At 40.9% G+C, this 21,056-nt stretch overlaps 1 protein-coding gene across 4 annotated transcripts in view; it reads right to left on the bottom strand.

The window, feature by feature from the left end:
- The window catches only part of LOC26535090 (lachesin), a 286,736-nt gene that overhangs the window by 84,421 nt on the left and 181,259 nt on the right, over positions 1-21,056 (bottom strand). For 3 of the 4 annotated variants that reach the window (XM_039377314.1, XM_039377310.1, XM_039377313.1), the window contains 2 exons: positions 16,936-17,055; positions 16,709-16,882 (listed from right to left, as the gene is read on the bottom strand). In XM_039377314.1, coding sequence (XP_039233248.1) covers positions 16,709-16,882; positions 16,936-17,055 — 294 coding nt within the window. The remainder of the gene's footprint in view (positions 1-16,708; positions 16,883-16,935; positions 17,056-21,056) is intronic. The other variant, XM_039377312.1, reaches the window with a different exon arrangement.

Here is a 21,056-nt window from a genome sequence, read left to right on the forward strand (position 1 = left end):
TTAAGGCCCTGTCTGCCTCAGCCGCCATTTTTGCGGTTGCTCTAGTGACTTGGGGTGAAAAGTCTGAATTCGCAGGTTTCGTGTTCGGTGCTGACCGTGGAACTTGGAGCGACGTGCTCGTGGATTTTAGTGGAGTTGTCAATGGGCTTTTGCTTCGAGTGGGATCTGGGCTTTTGAAGGGCACAGAGGACTCGCTCTTGGCTCTAACTCGTTGAGACGTTTTAGAGACAGTCAAACGGGTTTTTACCTCCTCACCGTGGCCAATTGGCATATTAAGCTCTCGGAGGAGTCGAAAACCGTGCGGGGGCGAAACAGTCTGTCCACTTGGACAAACACAGGGACGCGGGATAAAGCGTGCAACCAATTGGATCGATTTAACTTATTGTATTTGGGACGCTGGATAAAGCGTGCAACCAAGATCGAAACAACTTATATATTGGGACGCTGGATAAAGCGTGCAACCAGGATCGAAACCACTTATATATTGGGACGCTGGATTAGGCGCGGAATACACAATAATCGGAATAAACGTTGTTATCGATTGTTATCGAACGCTAAGGGTTGTTGATTTGGAGTTATACAGGGTCGCTCTGTAAAGCGCACAGAAGTAGTTTAAGAACCAAATTATCGCATCAATTTAGACAGGATGTGGGGGCGCAGGACAACGCATAAAAAAATGTGATAATCGGAACAAAAAAAATCCACCGGGGTCGCTGTATTGAGCGAAAAAAAAATAAAAAACAAGAGAGAACGCTATAGTCGAGTTCCCCGACTATCTGATACCCGTTACTCAGCTAGTGAAAGGGAAAAGGAGAGTCTTAAACGCAGTTTTTGGCGGTTTGTAGGCGTTACAGTGGGCGTGGCAGAAAGTTTTTTGGCAAATCGATAGAAATTTACAAGACCAATACAAAAATGACAAAATATCAAAACATTTTTCAAAAGTTTGGGCGTAGCAGCTTTGGGCGGTTTGAGGGCGTTAGAGTGGGCGTGGCCAAAAGTTTTTATGCAAATAGATAGAAATTTACAAGACTAATACAAAAATGAAAAAATATTAAAACATTTTTCAAAAATGTGGGCGTGGCAGTTTTGGGCGGTTTGTGGGCGTGAGATTGGGCGTGGCAACATGAAACGACAAACTTGCGCTGCTTCTATGTCCCTGGAGTCTGTATGCCTAATCTCAACTTTCTAGCTTTTGTAGTTCCTGAGATCTCGACGTTCATACGGACGGACAGACGGACGGACAGACGGACAGACGGACGGACAGACGGACATGGCCAGATCGACTCGGCTATTGATCCTGATCAAGAATATATCTACTTTATATGGTCGGAAACGCTTCCTTCTGCCTGTTACATACTTTCCAACGAATCTAGTATACCCTTTTACTCTACGAGTAACGGGTATAAAAAGTAAAAGGACTGCACACTACAGAGCTTATGCGAAACGAAAATATACTGAAACAGTTCTTGTGTCTTTAATATCAATAGATTATCACTTTAAATATCTATATGGATCGCGAATGGCGTATCACGGCATAAACTCGAACTATCCCAGTTACTTTCAGAAAAAAAAATTTATATCTCCTCTCCGAGACACATCTACCAGACATGCACAACGTCCATATTCCAGGATACCTATTCTACGCCACAAATCATTCGTACCGCAAAATCCATGGCGGCTCTGGTATACTTATCGAAAGTCGCATCAAACACTACCTTTACCACTGCAATTCACTTCCATAAGCATGCAATCCAGCAGCGGCCCCGTTTTTCTGGCCGCAGTCTACTGCCCAACTTTTCAACTCACTTGGTGGGCGATTCAAGGCGGCCGGTGACGTGTAATCAAGCAAATATGCCAAGCATACTCGTGTTCTGACTTTACAGTGAACGGTCGTGTTTCTTTTTGCGCTCTGAATTTAATTTTGTTTGCTTCTATTTTGTAAATATTTTTGTATACATAATGAAAACAACTCCATTCTCCTCACGATTAAATCTTGGCTTATTACTGCACATTTCTTAGCATTTATTAAACATGTTGTGTTTTTCGTCCTTTTTTTTTTGTTTTTGCCGTTTAGCGTTGTTTTTATATGCACGTTAACTCGACTGTGCACCCGCTCTCTCGCTCTCCCACACAAAATCCAAAGTTCTAAGCGTGCAGACTGCACTTATGCGTTACATTAAACGACTCACTTGTGTATTTCGATTTTGTTTTGTTTGTACAGCAGCCCGAATAAAAACAAGAGGGAACTATATAGTCAAGTGAGTTCCTCGACTATTATATGCGAACGAGAAAGCTAAAAAAGTTATTTGGCATATAGATAGAAATTGGGGAAAAAATTTAGATAAATAATTCAAGAAAATTCAACAAATTTCACAAGGGTGGCCATCGGGGTTTTGGACGGTTTGCCCGCGTTACAGTAGTCGTGGCCAACATTTTTTTTAGCATATTATTAGCAAAAAAAAAAAAATTAAAAAAACCAACATATTTTTCACGCCCACCCACAAATCACCTAAAACTAACACACCAACACTATTGAACAATGTTTTGATATTTTGGAATTATTTAATAGTATTGTAAATTTCTATCGATCTGTAGAAATACTTTTTGCCACGCCCAGTCTTACGCCCACAAAGCGGCAAAAGCGGTCAGTATTGAAATTTCTCATCGCACTTCCACTAGCTGAGTATCCGGTATTAGATAGTCAGGGAACTCGACTATAGCGTTCTCTCTTAGCTTTTATTTAATTATACCCATTACTCGTAGAGTAAAAGGGTATACTAGATGTCCGACCATATAAAGTATATATATTCTTGATCAGGATCAATAGCCGAGTCGATCTGACCATGTCCGTCTGTCCGTATGAACGTCGAGATCTCAGGAACTACAAAATCTAGAAAGTTGAGATTAAGCACGCAGACTCCAGAGACATAGACGCAGCGCAAGTTTGTTGATTCATGCCTAAAACCTAACGCCCATTCTAACGCCCACAATCCGCCAAAAACTGTCAGTTCTGAAGACTCTCTTTCGCACTTCCACTAGCTGAGTAACGGGTATCAGATAGTCGGGGAACTTGACTGTAGCGTTCTCTCTTGTTTTATACTTTATTATTAGCTGTTATTTATAGTATTGGTAGCGGACCTGAGAAGATTATTGCTTCCATTTTTAGTCCAACAGCACATTTTGGTATAAAATATATTACCATGATTATTATTACAATAATTAAACCAAAGCGGATTCATGGCGGTAATCTTAATCTTTCAATTTGTAATGATGCTCTTTTCTGTATTTCTTATCATTATTCAAACGTTAAAATTGTTTAGTATGTAATGATAATTTCAACAAATACCAACTAATTTTCGAAACTTCACTATCTTCTCCTATATAAGGTGTTGATAGTGCTTCTTCGATTTCAGATTAAATATTATGGTGGGCAACTAAAATTTATCGTCGGTTTTTGCTGTACAATATCAGCTTCAACAGCGGATCCATCAGCCGCGACAGTCGCAACACCAGCAGCAACATATATTTATTTTTATTATACTGTGTATTGGCGGCCTAAGAGTGCTTATTATGATTCAGGGAAAAAGACCCAAAACCAAGCATTACACTGAGAAAAATTTCGTGTCATGTCGACAGTGTATATACCCAAGTGGAGAAAAATTTTCAAGGTACAAACGAATTGTAAAAGTGGAAATTTGAAAAGGCGAAAATATTAGACAGTCCAAAATTATAGCCTAAAAATGCAGTAATGCAGCCGAGTGACTTATTTAAAACACCTTATATAAAATGATCAAAGCAAAACGGATGCTCATTCAACGAATTTGAATCAAAGTTCGGATAATGCCGTGATAATAGCTTAACGTAATGGAATGGAAGCTCGGCCAGCAGCCTTTGTTTATTTTTGAAATATCTCGTAATATTTACATTTCTCTGATTCTACGGGTAAAATAACGAGATAATGCACATGCTTGTATTATTCAACTCTCTTTTCTAGAAACTACACTTCTTGAATTATAACTTGGTGCTTTTATATGAGTAGTAAAGTTATCCACCCTCTAGTTATATTGTTTAAATTATAAGCTTGATAAACCTTTTAGATGTATGTTAATGAATCTGATGGAAAATGTTTTGATATTTCTTTAGTCTTTTAAATTTTGTTAGTCTTATAAATTTCCCTCGATCTGGCCATGTCCGTCTGTCCGTATTAGCGTCGACATCTCAGGAATTATAAAAGCTAGATGGTTGAGACACAGCGCAAGTTTGTTGACCCATGTTGCCACGCCCACTTTAGCACCGCCCAAAACTTTGACTTTACCGCCCAAAACTGCCGCACCCACACTTTTGAAAACGGTTTTTATATTTTTTCTACCGGCAAATCGCCAAATGTTCCTAAGATCAAAAGCTAAAAAGGATTCGGAGCGATCCGATCAATCGTTGAGAGAGTACAGTTTGGGATTGCTAACTCACGCCTCGTGGCTGCAAACCACTGATCGGGTGAGCAAAGAAGTCTGATTCTATTGTCCACATCGATCTTGCATCTCAAGGTGTCGTCAAGCAGGCGGACAATCCTGTGGACTTCTGCCCACCGTCAGAACTGGTTTTAAATTTTGCATTCCAATTCATAAACTGCTTCTAGTCTTAGGTGCGTCCTGTCAAGGTCGCTATTAAATGTCCGAATTTATTTCGATGGACGCATCTTAAGAAAAATATGATTGATGGAATTTGGCTTTTACTCTGTGTGTTGAATATTAATTAAAAATTTGATGATGTATGATAAATACTAGAATTACGCAATTTTGACTCTGCTCCGACAGATTCTATAATTAAATCTACTGAGCAAATGATAAACAATTTAGCTTCCCAAGCTTCCCCACTACCAAATATGAGAGAAAGAGATGAGAAAGGACAACATCAAAGTCAAGAAACAAAAAGCGAAATATAAACTTCGGAATACCGTTCTAAAAATGGATGGGATATTGATATATTTTTAAGTGTATATTTAATTTAAATTTGTTGTTTTAATGATCTAACATTTTGTTAGCATTTAAGCGGTCACTATAGACAACGTCAAAACGTCAGTGTTTAAATATTTGCCTATCCCTTTTCCTTACCCCACTCCCTTTGCATTCGATTGTGGCACGAGTGATGTTGCAAACAATTATAAAGTTACTTATAAACATTTTTTTTGGTTTTTTTTTGTAGCATGCGTGTTTATTAATTTAAAATCTGTCCAATTGGATAATAATTAAATGAGTTGGTTGGTGACATTGGCATATGGAAGTACTATATGTAATTGTGGCGGGAATTTTATTAATTTATTGTCTATTGTTGTGGGAGTTCGAGGGAATGTTGTGCAAGCCCCTACTGAAACTGTATATCTTACTTTACAGTTCCCCCATTAATGGAAGGAGTCCTTTATGATCCCTCTCCATAAAAAAGGTAGCAAATCGGATGCAAGCAATTACAGAGGAATCTCCAAATTGTATGCTATCCCTGCTATCCTATCACTCCTCATTTGCAACACCTTTGTAGGCCAATTATATCACCATGTCCACATGGGTTCATGAAACGCAGATCAACAACTACTGACCTTCTGGAGCTAACCTCCTTCGTAGTAGATGGCCTCAAAAATATTCTTCAAACAGTTGTCATCTATACCGATTTTAGTAATGCATTCGACTCTGTTAATCATTCACTTTTATTAAAAAAACTTGATTTATTAGGTTTCCCTGTTGATCTCCTAAATTTGATTCTTAGTTATCTGAATGGCAGGACACAACGGGTCCTCTTTAAATATTCTCTTTCTTGTATTCTCCGAGTCACCTATTTGCTTATTTATTAACGACCTTCCCCTAATAATAAAGCATTCGCGTGTACTTATGTACGCTGATGATGTAAAATTATGTCTGCAGTATAAGGACATTTCTCGCCATTTGGACTTGCAATCTAAATGCCAACTACATGCACTTACACTCTAAATGGGTGCTCTTTGGACCGAATAACACATGTTGATGATCTTGGTATTCTTCTAGACCCTAAACTTAAATTTTCAGACCATATTACGCCTATTGTCAATAAGGCCAGGAGTGTGCTTGGTTTTATAAAACGGTGGTCAAAAAAATTTGATGATCCTTGCATGACCAAAACCTTATTCAAATCTCTAGTCCGATCCTCGAGTATGGATCACCTGTTGGGAGTACACAATACGAAGTTTACTCGGACCGCATTGAATCGGTTCAAAAGAACTTATTTTTTGCCTTACGGCGCCTTAATTGCGATGCAGACCTTAGATTACCTCCTTATTCCAGTAGACTTATGTAAATTAACTTACCCTCCTTAGCTAACCGTAGAACGATGCTTGGAACAGTCTTTATTTTTAACCTTATTCGTGAAGTTGATAGTCCCAATAGTTAGTTAATAGTACTGTTCCAAGCAGATTCACTAGAAATTACGTACCCCTAATTTTAAATCAATGTAGATTTACCTATGAGTTCCATGATCCCTACACAGTATTATGGTCTGACTATAGTAGATTCTATCCTATTATTTCTAATTCTGACTCTCTGCCGTTCTTAAAGCGATCAATACTAACGTTTTTAACAAATTCTTAGATCTTACTAGTATATATATATTTCCTCGTCCTTTAGTGTCTTCTATATCGCGTCTATCTTCCCGCGATTCGAGCCGTATGATACACGGCAGCGCCCCTCGGTCGGTTAGGCGGGAGATGTGGCCGTTAGATTCGCGCGAATAAAAATATTGATAAATATGTAAGTTAGCATAGCTAATTGTTCTACAATTGGTCTCGCTATTGTTTTAAATGTAATGGTTGCATGGGTCTCGTAGAGTAAATCGGAATTTTATTTTCGTTGAAGAGTATGATAAAATAGTCAGAAGAAAGCGAGTCCGAGGACCAAAGGCCGTGTCGATCTGGCCATATCCGTCCGTCTTTCTGTCCGTATGAATGTCGAGATCTCAGGAACTACAAAAAGCTAGAAAGTTAAGACTAAACATACATACTCCAGAAAACCAACATTATTTATATTGATATTTTCTCTTTTTTTGTTAGTCTTTTAAATTTCTACCGATCATGCCATGCCCACAAAACGACCAATGCTGCACGCCCACATTTTTAAGAAAACGTTTTAATATTTTTTCATTTTTTATTAGTATTGTAAATGTATATCTATTTGCAGAACAATTTTTTTCACGCCCTAACGCCCAGAAACTGTTCAAAACTGCCACGACCGCAGTTTTGAAAAATATTTTGATAATCTGTCACATTTTTGTTAGTTATTTCAAATTGCCAAATATCTTTATTTCACGCCCACTCGAACGCCCACAAACCGCCAAAGACTGTTAGTGTTGAAGTCTCTCCGCACTTCCTGAGTAACGGGTATCAGATAGTCGGGGAACTCGCAATAGCGTTCTATTGTTTAGATTAAAGTCACCGCTAGTGATTAAAACTCTGACATCAGTAAAAACTAATTGTTTAAACAGTTTTTCAGTTGATAATAACAACAACATAAATTTGATCACTTTTTTTTTTTACTAAATTTTAATGTTTTTTAGCATTTGCGAGTTTTAATCACGAAACTCAGCCTTTACCTATTAAAAAATTTTCATGTGTTAGTCTAGTCTACAGCAAAAGAAAATTTAACAATAAGCATCTGAAAGATGGCTGCCACAGCCGCTATTTTGAAAAATTTGTATATGTATATGTTGACGTCAGGGCCGGAAAAGCTGTGTCCCAAATATTCCCAGAAATAATGAAAACAGGTGTTGGAGTTCGTCCTTCTCGTTCGGGGTTTTATTTCAAAAGTAATCCGCTAACGTTTTGGAACATGTCCTGCATCTTCGGATCCAGGGGCTGTGTCGGCGTCCGGCTCTGCATTTGCTCGTCCAGCAGCAACAGCAGCTGCTTGCTCATCCGGGATGTTTTCGAGCGAATTTCGGTGGTACACAGCCGTTCGTTGCCAACGCCCGTGATGGCCAAATTGAGGGCCTTTACCAGTGAGACGTGGATGCGACTCACGGGGCAGCACGGATCTACCAAGACTCGCACATCGAATCTTTTCTGATCGGACCCAATGAGCACGGTAGCGGTCGGAAGGATGCTGACACTTGTCCGCACCAGGCTAGGCGCGCCCGTCGGCGTTGACAATGAGCTGCGGGATGGCCCGGGTGAAACCGCCTGCTGACGCCGTTGAGGCTGAGGCGCTGCTCGGCTGTTCAGCAGCGTATGGTGGACCTCTTGGCAGATGTGGCACCTCGCTTTGCTGCTACACGACCGATCCGAATGCTTGTGGGCCAGACAGTTCGCGCAGTATTTGTTAATTAAAACTGCCCGAAGCCGCTTCACAGCCGGCAGTTGGAGGAACCGCTGGCAGCTCTTCAGTGGGTGAACACCCCTGCACAATCGACATCGGTATACACCTTGAAACGATGCACGACGACACCGTGGCTGATCGCTAGGGCCATTGTATATGCGGCCACCGATTAGAAAATGCCCAGGGCTAAGAGCGACAAGGTCCGTGGGATCTTCGGACATTGGCGAGATAGGCCTGGAATTCAAACAGGCCTCAATCTTCGCCAGGAGGGTAGTCAGTTCCTCGAACGTGTACTTCCCTGCGGCTGTGTGCTTGTAAAAATGCGACTTGAAGCTCTTCACAACCGCCTCCCAAAGCCCTCCCTTATGAGGTGCGCCCGGAGGGTTGAAATGCCAGGACACATTCTGGAGACTGTGCTGGGATAAAACCAATATTCTGGTAGCTTCAATAAAATCCTTGGATAAGGACGTCAGAGTAAACGTGTTGTGGACACCCACGCCGAGCAAAAAAACGGGAGAATGCGGCCAAGAACTTCTCTGTAGTCAAGTCGGAGGTCGCTTCGAGGTGGATGGCCCGGGTAGTAAAACACACAGAAACGCACACGTACCCCTTTGTGATTTTGCAGGCTCGACCGACATAACTCTTGACGTCAAATGGTCCTGCGAAGTCCACTCTCGTATGGGTGAACGTTCTGAAGAACGTGGACATCGCACTGGGCAAATTCCCCATCAACTGCGTCTGCACTCTCTTCTTGTGGATGACACACAGTCGGCACAATTGTATCGTTCGTTTCACTAACATTTTAAGCTTGGGAATCCAGAATTTGGAACGAATCAGTCGGATCATTAGTTGATGCATGAAGGAATATGCGATGGATAAACAGGACTTGAAGTTCGGCGAACCTGCACCGTGCAGGAATGATGATCAGATGTTTTTCATCATAACTAAGCATTTAAGATGCTTGTAACCTGCCGCTTGCTCTCAAGACACCATTTCCGTCGAGAAAGGGGTTTAGGTTAAAAATTGCGCTTGCGGGTGGAACTGGTTGCTTGTTGCTCAAAACCTTATATACGGCGGGAAGTGGACTTCGAGAGTGGACGAGAGTGGACTTCGCAGGACCATTTGACGTCAAGAGTTATGTCGGTCGAGCCTGCAAAATCACAAAGGGGTACGTGTGCGTTTCTGTGTGTTTCACTACCCGGGCCATCCACCTCGAAGCGACCTCCGACTTGACTACAGAGAAGTTCTTCTGAGTGAGCACAATTAACCGCTCTTGCACCTCCGACAATTCCGCCGCAATGAGTTCTACCGATAAGGCTACACCTTTCCTCCGGCAACTTTTCACAAAACGAAACACATAAGCAAGAACCCGCAGAGGTCGGTCAATGGCTGAGAACCTCTCTAGGATATCAACTGCTGGGGGGACTGCGACCGTGTGACATTTGACGGGGCGCTGCTCAAGCTCATTCACCGGATGGACCCACAATTCACTCGGCCACTGCTCCTGTTTGCGGTGCAACCAAGCTGGCCCACCCCACCACAGTGCGATGTCCTTAAGCTCTTGGGGTGAGACGCCCAGGCTTGCCAGATCAGCTGGATTGTCTTCGGATCGGATGTCCCCACTTGCTTCCGTCGGTACACAGTTCGATTTTTCCGACCCAGTTGGCAACGAATGTCGTCCAGGTGCACGCTGGCTTACTCAGCCATTCAAGAACGATCGTAGAGTCGGTCCAATAAAAGGTCTCATAGACATGAGGAGGCATTTCAAAAATTACTAGAGCTGCCAGCTCCGTGAGCAGCACTGCTCCGCACAATTCCAAGCGTGGTATGGAGATGGATCTGACAGGAGCGACTCGGGTTTTGGATGTAAGTAGATGGGTACAACAGCCTTCCTTCGTTTCGATTCGGACGAAAATAGCAGCCCCATAGGCGTCCTGTGACGCGTCGCAAAACGCATGGTATTGAAGTTTCGCAGCTGGATGGAAACGTACCCATCTTGGGATACGAATTTCCTTCAAGGCAGGATACCCTTCTAGGAACACCCGCCACTGGGTCGCGAGATCCATGAGGAGTGGCTGATCCCAGCCCAGCTCCCGTAGCCAAATTTTCTGCATAAAAATCTTGGACTACGAAAGGTGATAGCCATCCTGCTGGGTCGAACAGTTTGGCTATCTGAGACAGAACCTCTCGTTTTGTGTAAGCAGTTTGGAGGTGGATCTCCATTGGAATGAAAAAGAAACTATCGGATGTAGCTTGCCAACGGATCCCAAGATTACTTTTCTTTTTTCTTTTTTTTCTTTTTTTTTTCTCTTACTGCGCTTGAGGTTGTGTTTTTAGATGTCGCTAGTGTTGGTTGCAGGCGGTTCTTATCTGCTGGTCCAACAAGTCGTCTGTGCTTTGTCGTGTGTGTGGGAGCTTTCGTGTATGTGAAAATAAACAATAACATTAATATATGTATGTACATATGTTGGATGAAATTAATGTCTTATCCCTTTTCACTTTGCCAATTGAATGTTTTGGCGATTGATGAAACGCCCTATGACCATGCAGATGTACGACGTTGAGTATGTGCAATGTACGCAATGTATGCAGATGCAATGGACATATGTATGTTCATAGATCGGCCACCATACATGGAATGTCTGTATGTTTATGTGTATGTGGATCTGTGGCGGATCTGAATTGGGTGTTTTTATTGGGAAGTTGAGTTGTTTGGACAAAACACAAATGGGAATGGATGCATACAGCATATACACACGTACATATATTATTGCGCAGGTGGCCACTAGTTGATAGTGGGCAGATTTTGATCGCAGCAATATATATGCGTATGCATATACATATATGTATGGTGGGGATTTTGAAACCGCAAAGGCGCTGGAAGATCCGGCTCGAAGGACCAAAATGTTGACGTCGGGGACCGGAAAAGCTGTGTGTCCCAAATATTTCCAGAAATAATGAAAACAGGTGTTGGAGTTCGTCCTTCTCGTTCGGGGTTTTATTTCAAAAGTAATTTCCAAACATGAATATGGCGGCTTCGTGCCCCAATTCCCAAACGGGTCAAAAAGTACATTCCGCCAACAGCGATGCTCTGCTGGCGGGATACCGAACTCAGCTGTTTGTCATGAACAGTATAAGATGAAAAAGTGAAGTTAAGACATGTATCTAAATTAAATACAAATTACCACTTCTCAATTTCCAAAAAACGACCTGTTTTCGAGACAAACCATAGAGTGCCTCCATTAAGTGAGTTACGGGAAAAAATTTTACAACAAATAGCGATCACCAACAAAAATGTTTTTTTGAAAAAATGCCACCATATACAAAGTTTTAATAAAATTGCGCAGCAGAAATATATTTCTTTAAAAATATTGCGCTTGAACACATCTATCAATTTAGCCAAATTTTTAAGCGGGTTGCTTTTTATTGTGAACTTTTTTGTGTTAACTTAATTTATTTCTGATACTTTTATTATAAAGCTTATAATAATTAATAAATTAATATTTTTCCTTCTAAATAAATAAATAAAAAAAATAAATTTAGTAAAATACGCAAATAAGAAGTCATTCTGTCCACATACAAATTAGCAAAGGGAGAAAATTGTCTAAATATATTAATTAATTAGCAGCTAAGGAAAATAACAAAATTTTGAGGCGATGTACTCTAAAAAAGCCCAATCAAGGGTGTTGGTGCAGTAGCAGGGCCTAGCACAATAGAATAGATAGAATTTAGTTGATATATTATTGAAATATATTTTTTTACAAATAGCATTAGTTTATTAAGAGGCCAGCAGCCAGCCCATACTTTTAAACAATATTTTCTTTTTGACAATTTCTATCGATATGGCAAAAAACCTGTTATATTTCCCGATCGCACTTCCCTTAGATGAGTAAAAGGTATCTGCTATTTAGCGTTTTCTAGAGTTCTCTCTTTTTTCTATGTATAATAGGATTAACTCTATTTTTGCTGGGTATTACGATTCTGAATTTTTATACCACGCCTACACTAATGCATAAGCCTATTACTGACATTCTTTTGAAATAGGTCCTTCCCAAATATAAAACCGATTATGAGAGCAGTCAAGAAAAAGTTCCAGTCCAGAATGAAAATGTCACTCCTGGAAGGATTAATTTTCAGGAAGAGATGCTGCACATTGCAGCAAGAATCGGTTCGTCAAGTTATGTTGTCGATTCATTGGTGTTGTGAATGAAAAATGAAAATAGATAAAAAATAAATATATAAGAGAGAACGGTATAGTCAAGTTCCCCGACTATCAGATACCCATCACTCAGTTGGTGAAAGTGCAAACAAGAAATGTTGACATTTTTCTGGCATATTGGTAGAAATAGGTAAAAGAATTAATTAAATTAAGTGCGGGTGTGGAAGTTTTGGGTGGTTTGAGAGCGTTAGAGCGGGCGTGGAGAAAAATGTTTAATCTGATCGATTAAAATTTACAAGAATAATAAAAATATGAAAACAGTGTAATTCAGTGTTCCCAATTTCCAAGATTGAAATTTTTGATTAGCCAGGAAATAATGGAACTGATCATGGGAATCGACACACGTTCTTCGTTTACGAGATTTTTATGCAATGTCCTTAGATTTACATAATTGGGACTTAACAGCTTGTGGTTTGCGGCTGCGCTGCTTGCAGAGCGGCCGGCTTATACATTAGTATCTTTTCTCAAAGTTAAAAGAGCGCGAAATGGGATGTATATGCATGCATAGAGTGTATGCGCTCAGACTGTGGAATCTGCTGACACTTGCACTTTCGCATGCTCACCGCTTAAGGCTGATCGAGTTTCGTCGGGCTTAATGGTCGGGACTTTATGATTACATAACTACACAGTATTACAATGTTCAAGTAGGTACAGTGTATATTCGCTACAACGATATATGCATACTAGTTCTCCCTCCGTTTGAAAAATAACGTAATATAATGAAGTTATTTTCTAGTGATTACATCGTTAATACTATTTATTTATTGATACTTGAAAAAGAGAAATTTTAGCAATAATCTCTTTTTCAGTTTTTTTTTTGGTTTTTATATATTTTTGTTGTAGTTTTTTGTTGAAAATTGTTGAAAATGAAATCGTAAAAATATATATTGTTTATAGTATTCATTATGTATGTATTTGTGGGATGGGTTTTGGTTTTTAATAATAAATCCCACTGTTTTTTTATTTTATTATATTTTTTTAAAAGTTTAATTACTGAAAAATAGTGCTAGGTATAGCTTTGATAAGGTAGTTTAGAATATAAAGCAAATTTTAACAGAATTTAACACCGTTCGATATATTTTCGTCGTTGTTTTTTCGTCGTAGGTTTCTGCGTCTTCTCAGCGTCGTCTCTCGTTTTTAACTCCTCGCTTTCCCTCTCTGTCAATCTCCTTTCCTCTTCACAATTGATTTATATATTATATCAAATACTTCTTCATATGGACAGTAGTTATGGGTTACTGATGGTGTAGTGTTAAGACAATACACAAAATAATGTAACCATATGCCCCAATCAGTTTTGTCTACTAAGATATATGAACGAATTTACTCGTTGAAGGGTCTGTGACTTCTTTCAACGGTACCCAAAGTCTGGTGATGATATGCAGTAGACGTTATGATGTCTATTATCATATAACTGCACAGTTCATTAATTATTGAATTTTTATATTCTGTTTCATCGTCCGTAATGAACTTCTTCATTGGACCGTATAAAAGTTTCAAAAATTGCTTAAGCGACAGTATTTGCACCTTTATTGGCAATGGGAATGTCAACTAAATATTAAATATAAATATTCATTGCCATACTCAGATTATGGTAGTGGACCAATTGTGTCCACTATTACTCTGTCAAAAGCTTTAGTTGGTGTGCCCATTAGGGTCATAGGTATTATTGTGTAACGTTGTTTTCAACGTTAGGCATTTCTGACATCTACGTATGTACTCCTTCATGTTTTTCCAATAGTAATAGTCTTTATACCCGTTATTCGTAGAGTAAAAGGGTATACTACATTCGTGTTACAAAAGTATGTAACAGGTAGAAGTTACCTTTTCTGACCATATAAAGTATATATATTCTTGAGCCTGATCAACAGAGGAGTCGAGAGTCGAGATCTCAGCAACTATAGAAGCTAGAAAGTTATGATTAAGCAATCAGATTTCAAAGACATAGATGCACTTTAACGCCCCGACTATCTGATACCCGTTACTCAGCAAGTTGAAGTACAAAGAAGACATTTCCACACTGACAGTTTTTGGTGGTTGTGGGCGTGGCAAAAAGATTTTTGGAAAATCGAGAAATATTTACAAGACTAACAAAAATGTGAATAAATATAAAAATATTTTTCAAACGTGTGGGCAGTTTTGGGCGGTCAGTGGGCGTGGCAAAAAGTTTTTTTGCAAATCGATAGAAATTTACAAGACTAATACAAAAACAAGAGAGAACGCTATAGTCGAGTTCCCCGACTATCTGATACCCGTTACTCAGCTAGTGTAAGTGCGAAGGACAGTTTTTGGCGGTTTGTGGGCGTTAGAGTGGGCGTGGCCAAAAGTTTTTTGGCAAATAGATATAAATTTACAATACTAATACAAAAAAGAAAAAATATTATAACATTTTTCAAAAGTGTGGGCGTGGCAGTTATGGGCGGTTTGTGGGCGTTAGAGTGGGCGTGGAAACATGAATCGACACGCTTGCGTTGCTTCTATGTCTCTGGAGCTTGCATGTTGGTTCTCAACTTTCTAGCTTTTGTAGTTCCTGAGATCTCAACGTTCATACGGACAGACGGACGGATAGACTGACGGACAGACGGACATGGCCAGATTGACCGACTATTGATCCTGATCAATATATTTTCAATAATATTCCGACTTTTTATAGACAAGAGATTTTCATTTAATTGAAATATAACGTAACTAGAGAAGGTTTTGAAAGAGACGCTATTAACGTTTGTGGTTCAGACACTATATTTTTGGCAGTGCACATTATGGAATTGGCAGTGCTAACAGGAACACGAGTTAAAGTGTTGGCTTGATAGATGTCTGCCGATTGACGTGTGGCAAAAGCCCGTTTTGGTTGGTGTCCTGAATGTCAGAGTACATTGCAACATTGCAATTATTGGGAACTGTCCGGTTATTGATTATTGTATAATGAACTCAAGTATAAGCAAGAGAGAACGACTATCTGATACCCGTTACTCAGCTAGTGAAAGTGCGAAGAAGGCTCTTTAACACTAACAGTTTTTTGGCGGCTTGTGGGCGTGCCAAAAAATTTTTGTGCAGATCGATACCCGTTACTCAGCTAGTGAAAGTGCGAAGGAGGCTATAGTCGAATTTCCCGACAGTCTGATACCCGTTACTCAGCTATAGGAAGTGCGCAGGAGAGTCTTTAACACTGACAGTTTTTGGCGGTTTGTGGGCGTGCCAAAAAGTTTTTTTGCAAATCAATATAAATTTACAAGACTTATACAAAAATAAAAATATATCAAAACATTTTTCAAAAGTGTGGGCATGGCAGCTTTGGGCGGCCGTGGGCGTTAGAGTGGGCGTGGCACTCTGGAGTCTGTATGCTTATTCTCAACTTTCTAGCTTTTGTAGTTCCTGAGATCTTAGCGTTCATTCGGACGGACATACGGACATTACCAGATCGACTTTGCTATTAATCCTGATAAAGAATATATATATATATTATATGGTCGGAAACGCTTCCTTCTGCCTATTTCATACTTTTCAACAAAGCTTATATACCCTTTTACTCTACTCTAATTTTTGAGCTATATTTTCGATTTACCTGCGCTTCTAGAAACGGACACAAGGACAAATAGACAAGCTAATAGAATCAGGTTTTGATACTGTTGAAAATACAAAAGTCACATATATGCAAATTTGTGTGTATGTGAGAGTGATGACATTTGGAGGATCTTGGAAAGAGAGAACGCGCTATATTATTGCTCTCTTTGTTCTCTCTCTCTCCTTGTTGCCTCCCACATGCATGTTATAGAGTAATCTGTCCATTCGCTTTGAGATAACTAGAGTGCGGTTCTATTGGTTGCTTAAATAAAATAAGTATTAAACAGTATAAACAATAAATGTGTTTCGCTATTTGGTTGATGGGCTGGCTTATAATATACGTAAAGGTGTATTATTATATTAAACTCAACAGATACTGAAACAATTTTTTCTTTGAGTGGTATTTATCATGAAAGTACTGATAATTTTAATCGCAGTAAATAAACTCGATATTAGTGAATTCTGTTAACGAAATATTCATATTTTGGGAATTTTTCTTGTTCTTAAAACCCAGTGTCATAGTAGCTAACAACTCATAAATAAATTTTAATATGTAAAAATATTCAGATGTGACAACAATTCTTAAACATTTTCTTACCTTGCAATCGAATAAGTGATTCACTTTTGCCAAGGGCATTAACGCTCGAACAACTATAAGTTCCAAAATCTGATTTGGTCAGATGTCTTATGGTAAGGTTAAGGTGCCATGTGTATAGGTTAATCATTTCTTCAGAAATATTATATTTGTTTCCGCTGTGCATTTTAATATTACCTTTAAAATATACAAATGACTTTCTAATCATTACATAAATGTAAATTTTTTACCTTCCCTGCGGTACCAACCATTAAGAGGCTTGGGGTACACTTCTACAATGCATTCCAAAGTTACTTCTCTTTCAACGGGTGCTCCAACCAATTGACTTATGGCTTTAATTGTTGGTGAAACTGAAAGAAATAAAATATTATATTATTGCTTATGTGTCAAAATAATCTAATTTATCTTTACACAAAACTATTTATACCCGTTACTCGTAGAGGGCCTCGTAGTGTAGTGGACAGCGCAACTACCTGTCAAACACGAGGTCGTGGGTTCAAACCCCACCCATGACGAGAACAGGGCCACTCAAACTTTCCTCTCAAAAAGATACTTTTCTAATTTTTAGAAAGTATTCTTCCATCCATAATGTCTAATACAACAACCTTCAGCAGCGCTTACTCTTGCCCAACCACTTCACCCCCTCTCCGCACCATATGGAGCAAAACGGGGTCCCCCACATAGTTACCAAGTGCACCCTGTGTTCTGCGAACAGCAACAACACCTAGCAGGGCCTGACGCACGTTAACAGACTGTTCGATTTCTACGACTAGCAACATCAACGTAGACGCCACTCCCCGAAGACGTTAGGTGGCAGCCCCACCACTGGGATAAGCCGCATCTGGCCAATCACCATAGGCATATTAAAACGGACACGAATTGGACAATGGAATGTTAGAACTCTGAGAGAACCATCTAGATTAGCACAGTTCAAGGCCGAGATGGAGAGACTCAATATTGCAATAGCTGGAATCAGTGAGATGAGGTGATCTGGCTGTGGGGAAACAACAACATCAAATAGCAATCTAGTCCTTCACAGTGGAAAGCGCATAAAAAAGACACTGCACTCCTGGGAACCCATTTCTGATAGACTCATGACAGCCAGATTCAGATGTAGAGCTAGACATATAAAATTCATACAATGCTATGCCCCGACGGAAGACGCCAAAGACGACACCAAGGACGACTTCTACACTGCCCTCACAGCAACCCTCAGCAAGACGCGGCAAGGTGACATTAACATCCACATAAGTCACCCATGAGGATGTTAATGTCACCTTGCCGCGTAATGCGAAAGTAGGCCCCAAGAACACCGGACTAAGATCTGTCATGGGCCAACATGGAACTGGGACTCGCAATGACAACGGAGAGAGATTAGTGGAACTCTGTCAAATATTCCAATTGGTCATCGGCGGCGCAATATTCCCACACAAAGATGTCCACAAATACTCCTGGACATCTCCTAGTGGTAACACGCGCAACCAGATCGACCACATTTGCATTAGCAGGAAATGGAGACACTCACTACTGGACGTTCGGAACAAAATGGGAGCATCTATAGACAGTGATCATGAGTTGGTCATTGGAGAACTTGAAATAAAGTTGAACCGCAACTACTCAAGGAACACTGATACCAGCCAACACCGACGAGCGCCCCCCTTAAACCTGCACCTCCTTAGAGACTCCACTCTGAGGACGAGAATGACGTCCACATTGCGGGAACAACTGATCCCCCTAAAAGACCAACCTTGGGAGCGCACCTGCAGACAGCTAAGGACCGCAGCCAAGCAAATAATTGGACTGCAACAACGTGGAAGAGCAGGCTGGATATCTGAAGGGACCTGGGATCTGATTAGAAGGAGGAACAATCTGAAGCCGCTGGCGGACCAGCTCACACAGAATCGTGATGAATATCGCGAACTGTGCAGATCTGTGAAAAATACTGCCAGAAAGGACAAACGAGCGCTACTGGATAGAATTGCGACAGACGCAAGAACAAGCAGCCGGCGGGAACAACATGCGCTCGTTATACCAGCAGATTGCACGGATTGCCAGAACCCACCACAGACGGAACCAGCCAGTCAGAGACCTAGTAAGCAACCTATTGTCCAATAATGATGCACAAATCCGGAGATGGCGCCAACACTTCATGGGAATTAGCCATACCACATCACCAAACGTGGCTACGGACTATAGAAGCATTGCGCCACCAAGTGGGAATACCAGCCGAACTGCTTCAAGTTGCCACTCAGCTGATAGCTGATACGCTGCAGGCACATTTCGCACGCATATGGGAAGGCGAGACTGTATCTGACTCCTGGAAAAGCGGAATCATCGTGAAGCTTCCCAGGAAAGGCGACCTTAGCGACTGCAACAACTGGAGAGGGATAACACTGCTCAACACTAGCTTTAAAATCCTAGCTACACTGCTGAACGAACGCCTCCAGGATAAAATCGAGCCAACAATCCGAGACGAACAGGCAGGCTTCAGACCACACAGGAGCTGCGTAGATCAGGCAAACACACTACGCATAATTACCGAGCAAGCTCTGGAATGGAGAGCCCCGGTTTATCTCCTGTTCATCGACTTCAAGAAGGCGTTCGATTCAGTTGAAAGGGCAGCAATATGGCGATCACTTGCAAGGAAAGGAGTACCGGCGAACCTCATCGCTATCATCAAGTCGATGTATGACGATGCCAACTTGCCGGTACTGCACAACGGGAAAACTAGTGAACCTTTCCAGACGAACACCGGAATTCGGCAAGGATGCCCGTATCACCTCTACTCTTCAACGTGGTCGACGAGTTAATGAGCGAAGTATGCTCGTCCAAGCGCGGAATTACGTTTAGCCTTACCAGACAACTTGAGGACTTGGACTATGCGAACGACATCTGTCTTATATCTCATAAAACACAAGCTATGCGATTCAACCACTCCAACCAAGGAAGCATCATCATACACGGGAACCCAATCGAGTTCGTCAACAGTTTCCCATACCTTGGCACCATAATATCCAACAATGGTGGAGTGGATGATGATGTCTCGAGTTGCCTTGGCAAAGCCCGCTCAGCTTTTGGAAGACTATACCGCATTTGGGAAAACAGAGAAATAAGCCGGCGAACAAAGCTCCGGATTTACAATGCGTATGTGAAATCCATACTGCTATACGGAAGTGAGTCATGGCTCGCAACGAAGAAAATAACGCAGAATCTGCACGTTTTTAGCAACAAATGCCTGAAAATCATATGTGGGATATTCTGACCAAACAGAATAGCCAACACAGAGCTGAAATGGATTTGATAGGGCACGTTCTTACGAGAAAACCCTAGTAGGTTGGATGTACTGTGCAGTGGTGGTGCGTTTTTAATGCTTACACCAAAGTTGTTACAAAGCATGGACACGATCGTGTGCGCCTTCAACGACGGTTCGTTGTCGCAATAAATGGACTTTGCCCTTGGGAAAAAGTTCATGAGCTAAAGTAGCACTGGCTTCAGGTCTTCACTAGTTCTCGAGGCGATAGGTTGTACGATGGCAAATTTAGAAAACTGTTCGACGCAAGTAAGGACTCTTCTTGTTCCAGCACATTAAGCTGCTGTCTGGACAAGGCGTCCGCTACAAGGTTCTATTTACCGGGCTTGTAAAATTGGGAATTCTTTAATGGCCTTAACTTTTTCTAGGTCCGTTGTTGAACCGTTACTGGTGACTAAAAACCCAAAAAAGCTCACGCTTTCCTAAAAAAAAAGCGATCGGGTCGAAAAATAGTGGGCTTTGCCCAAATTGCTTATTATCATTAATATATTTGGCATGGGGTATTTGTCGGGAATGGTTCGTTCCTTGAGTTAGCGAAAGTCTATTACCAAGCGCTTGTTTCGGTTTCCCGCATCATCGGTGCCCTTTTTATCTACTACCCATATAGGGTTTTTGTAGGGGAATGCCGATTTTTGAATTATGTCGTATTTTAGAAGATCTTGGATCTCCTTATTGACAAAGTCGGTTACGCACATGGGATATGGGTAGAGCTTGGCATAGATGGGCTCTTCGCTTACTGTTCTGATGGTGGTCTTCTGGTCCGAAGTATTGTATGGCAGGGCCTCGTTTGGGTCTGCAAAGGTCTTTTTTCTGGTGTTTAGTAATTTTCGAAAAACTTCCCGCACCGAAGCGTGCGCGTCTGAGCAATCCACATCGGTTAAGTTGACATCAGCGCATTTGTGGAAGGAGATTTTCTCGACTTCTATACCGGGACAGGATGCCAAACAGAGTGATGCCCCAGCCTGAGATAACAAATCGAGGCCGATTATCCCATCAAAGGTTAACAAGTCTGCTAGAATGAAGAATGTTGTTTTTACGTTG

Source organism: Drosophila yakuba, unplaced genomic scaffold, assembly GCF_016746365.2.
Source record: "Drosophila yakuba strain Tai18E2 unplaced genomic scaffold, Prin_Dyak_Tai18E2_2.1 Segkk2_quiver_pilon_scaf, whole genome shotgun sequence".
In the NCBI taxonomy this organism is placed as follows: Eukaryota; Metazoa; Arthropoda; class Insecta; order Diptera; family Drosophilidae; genus Drosophila; species Drosophila yakuba.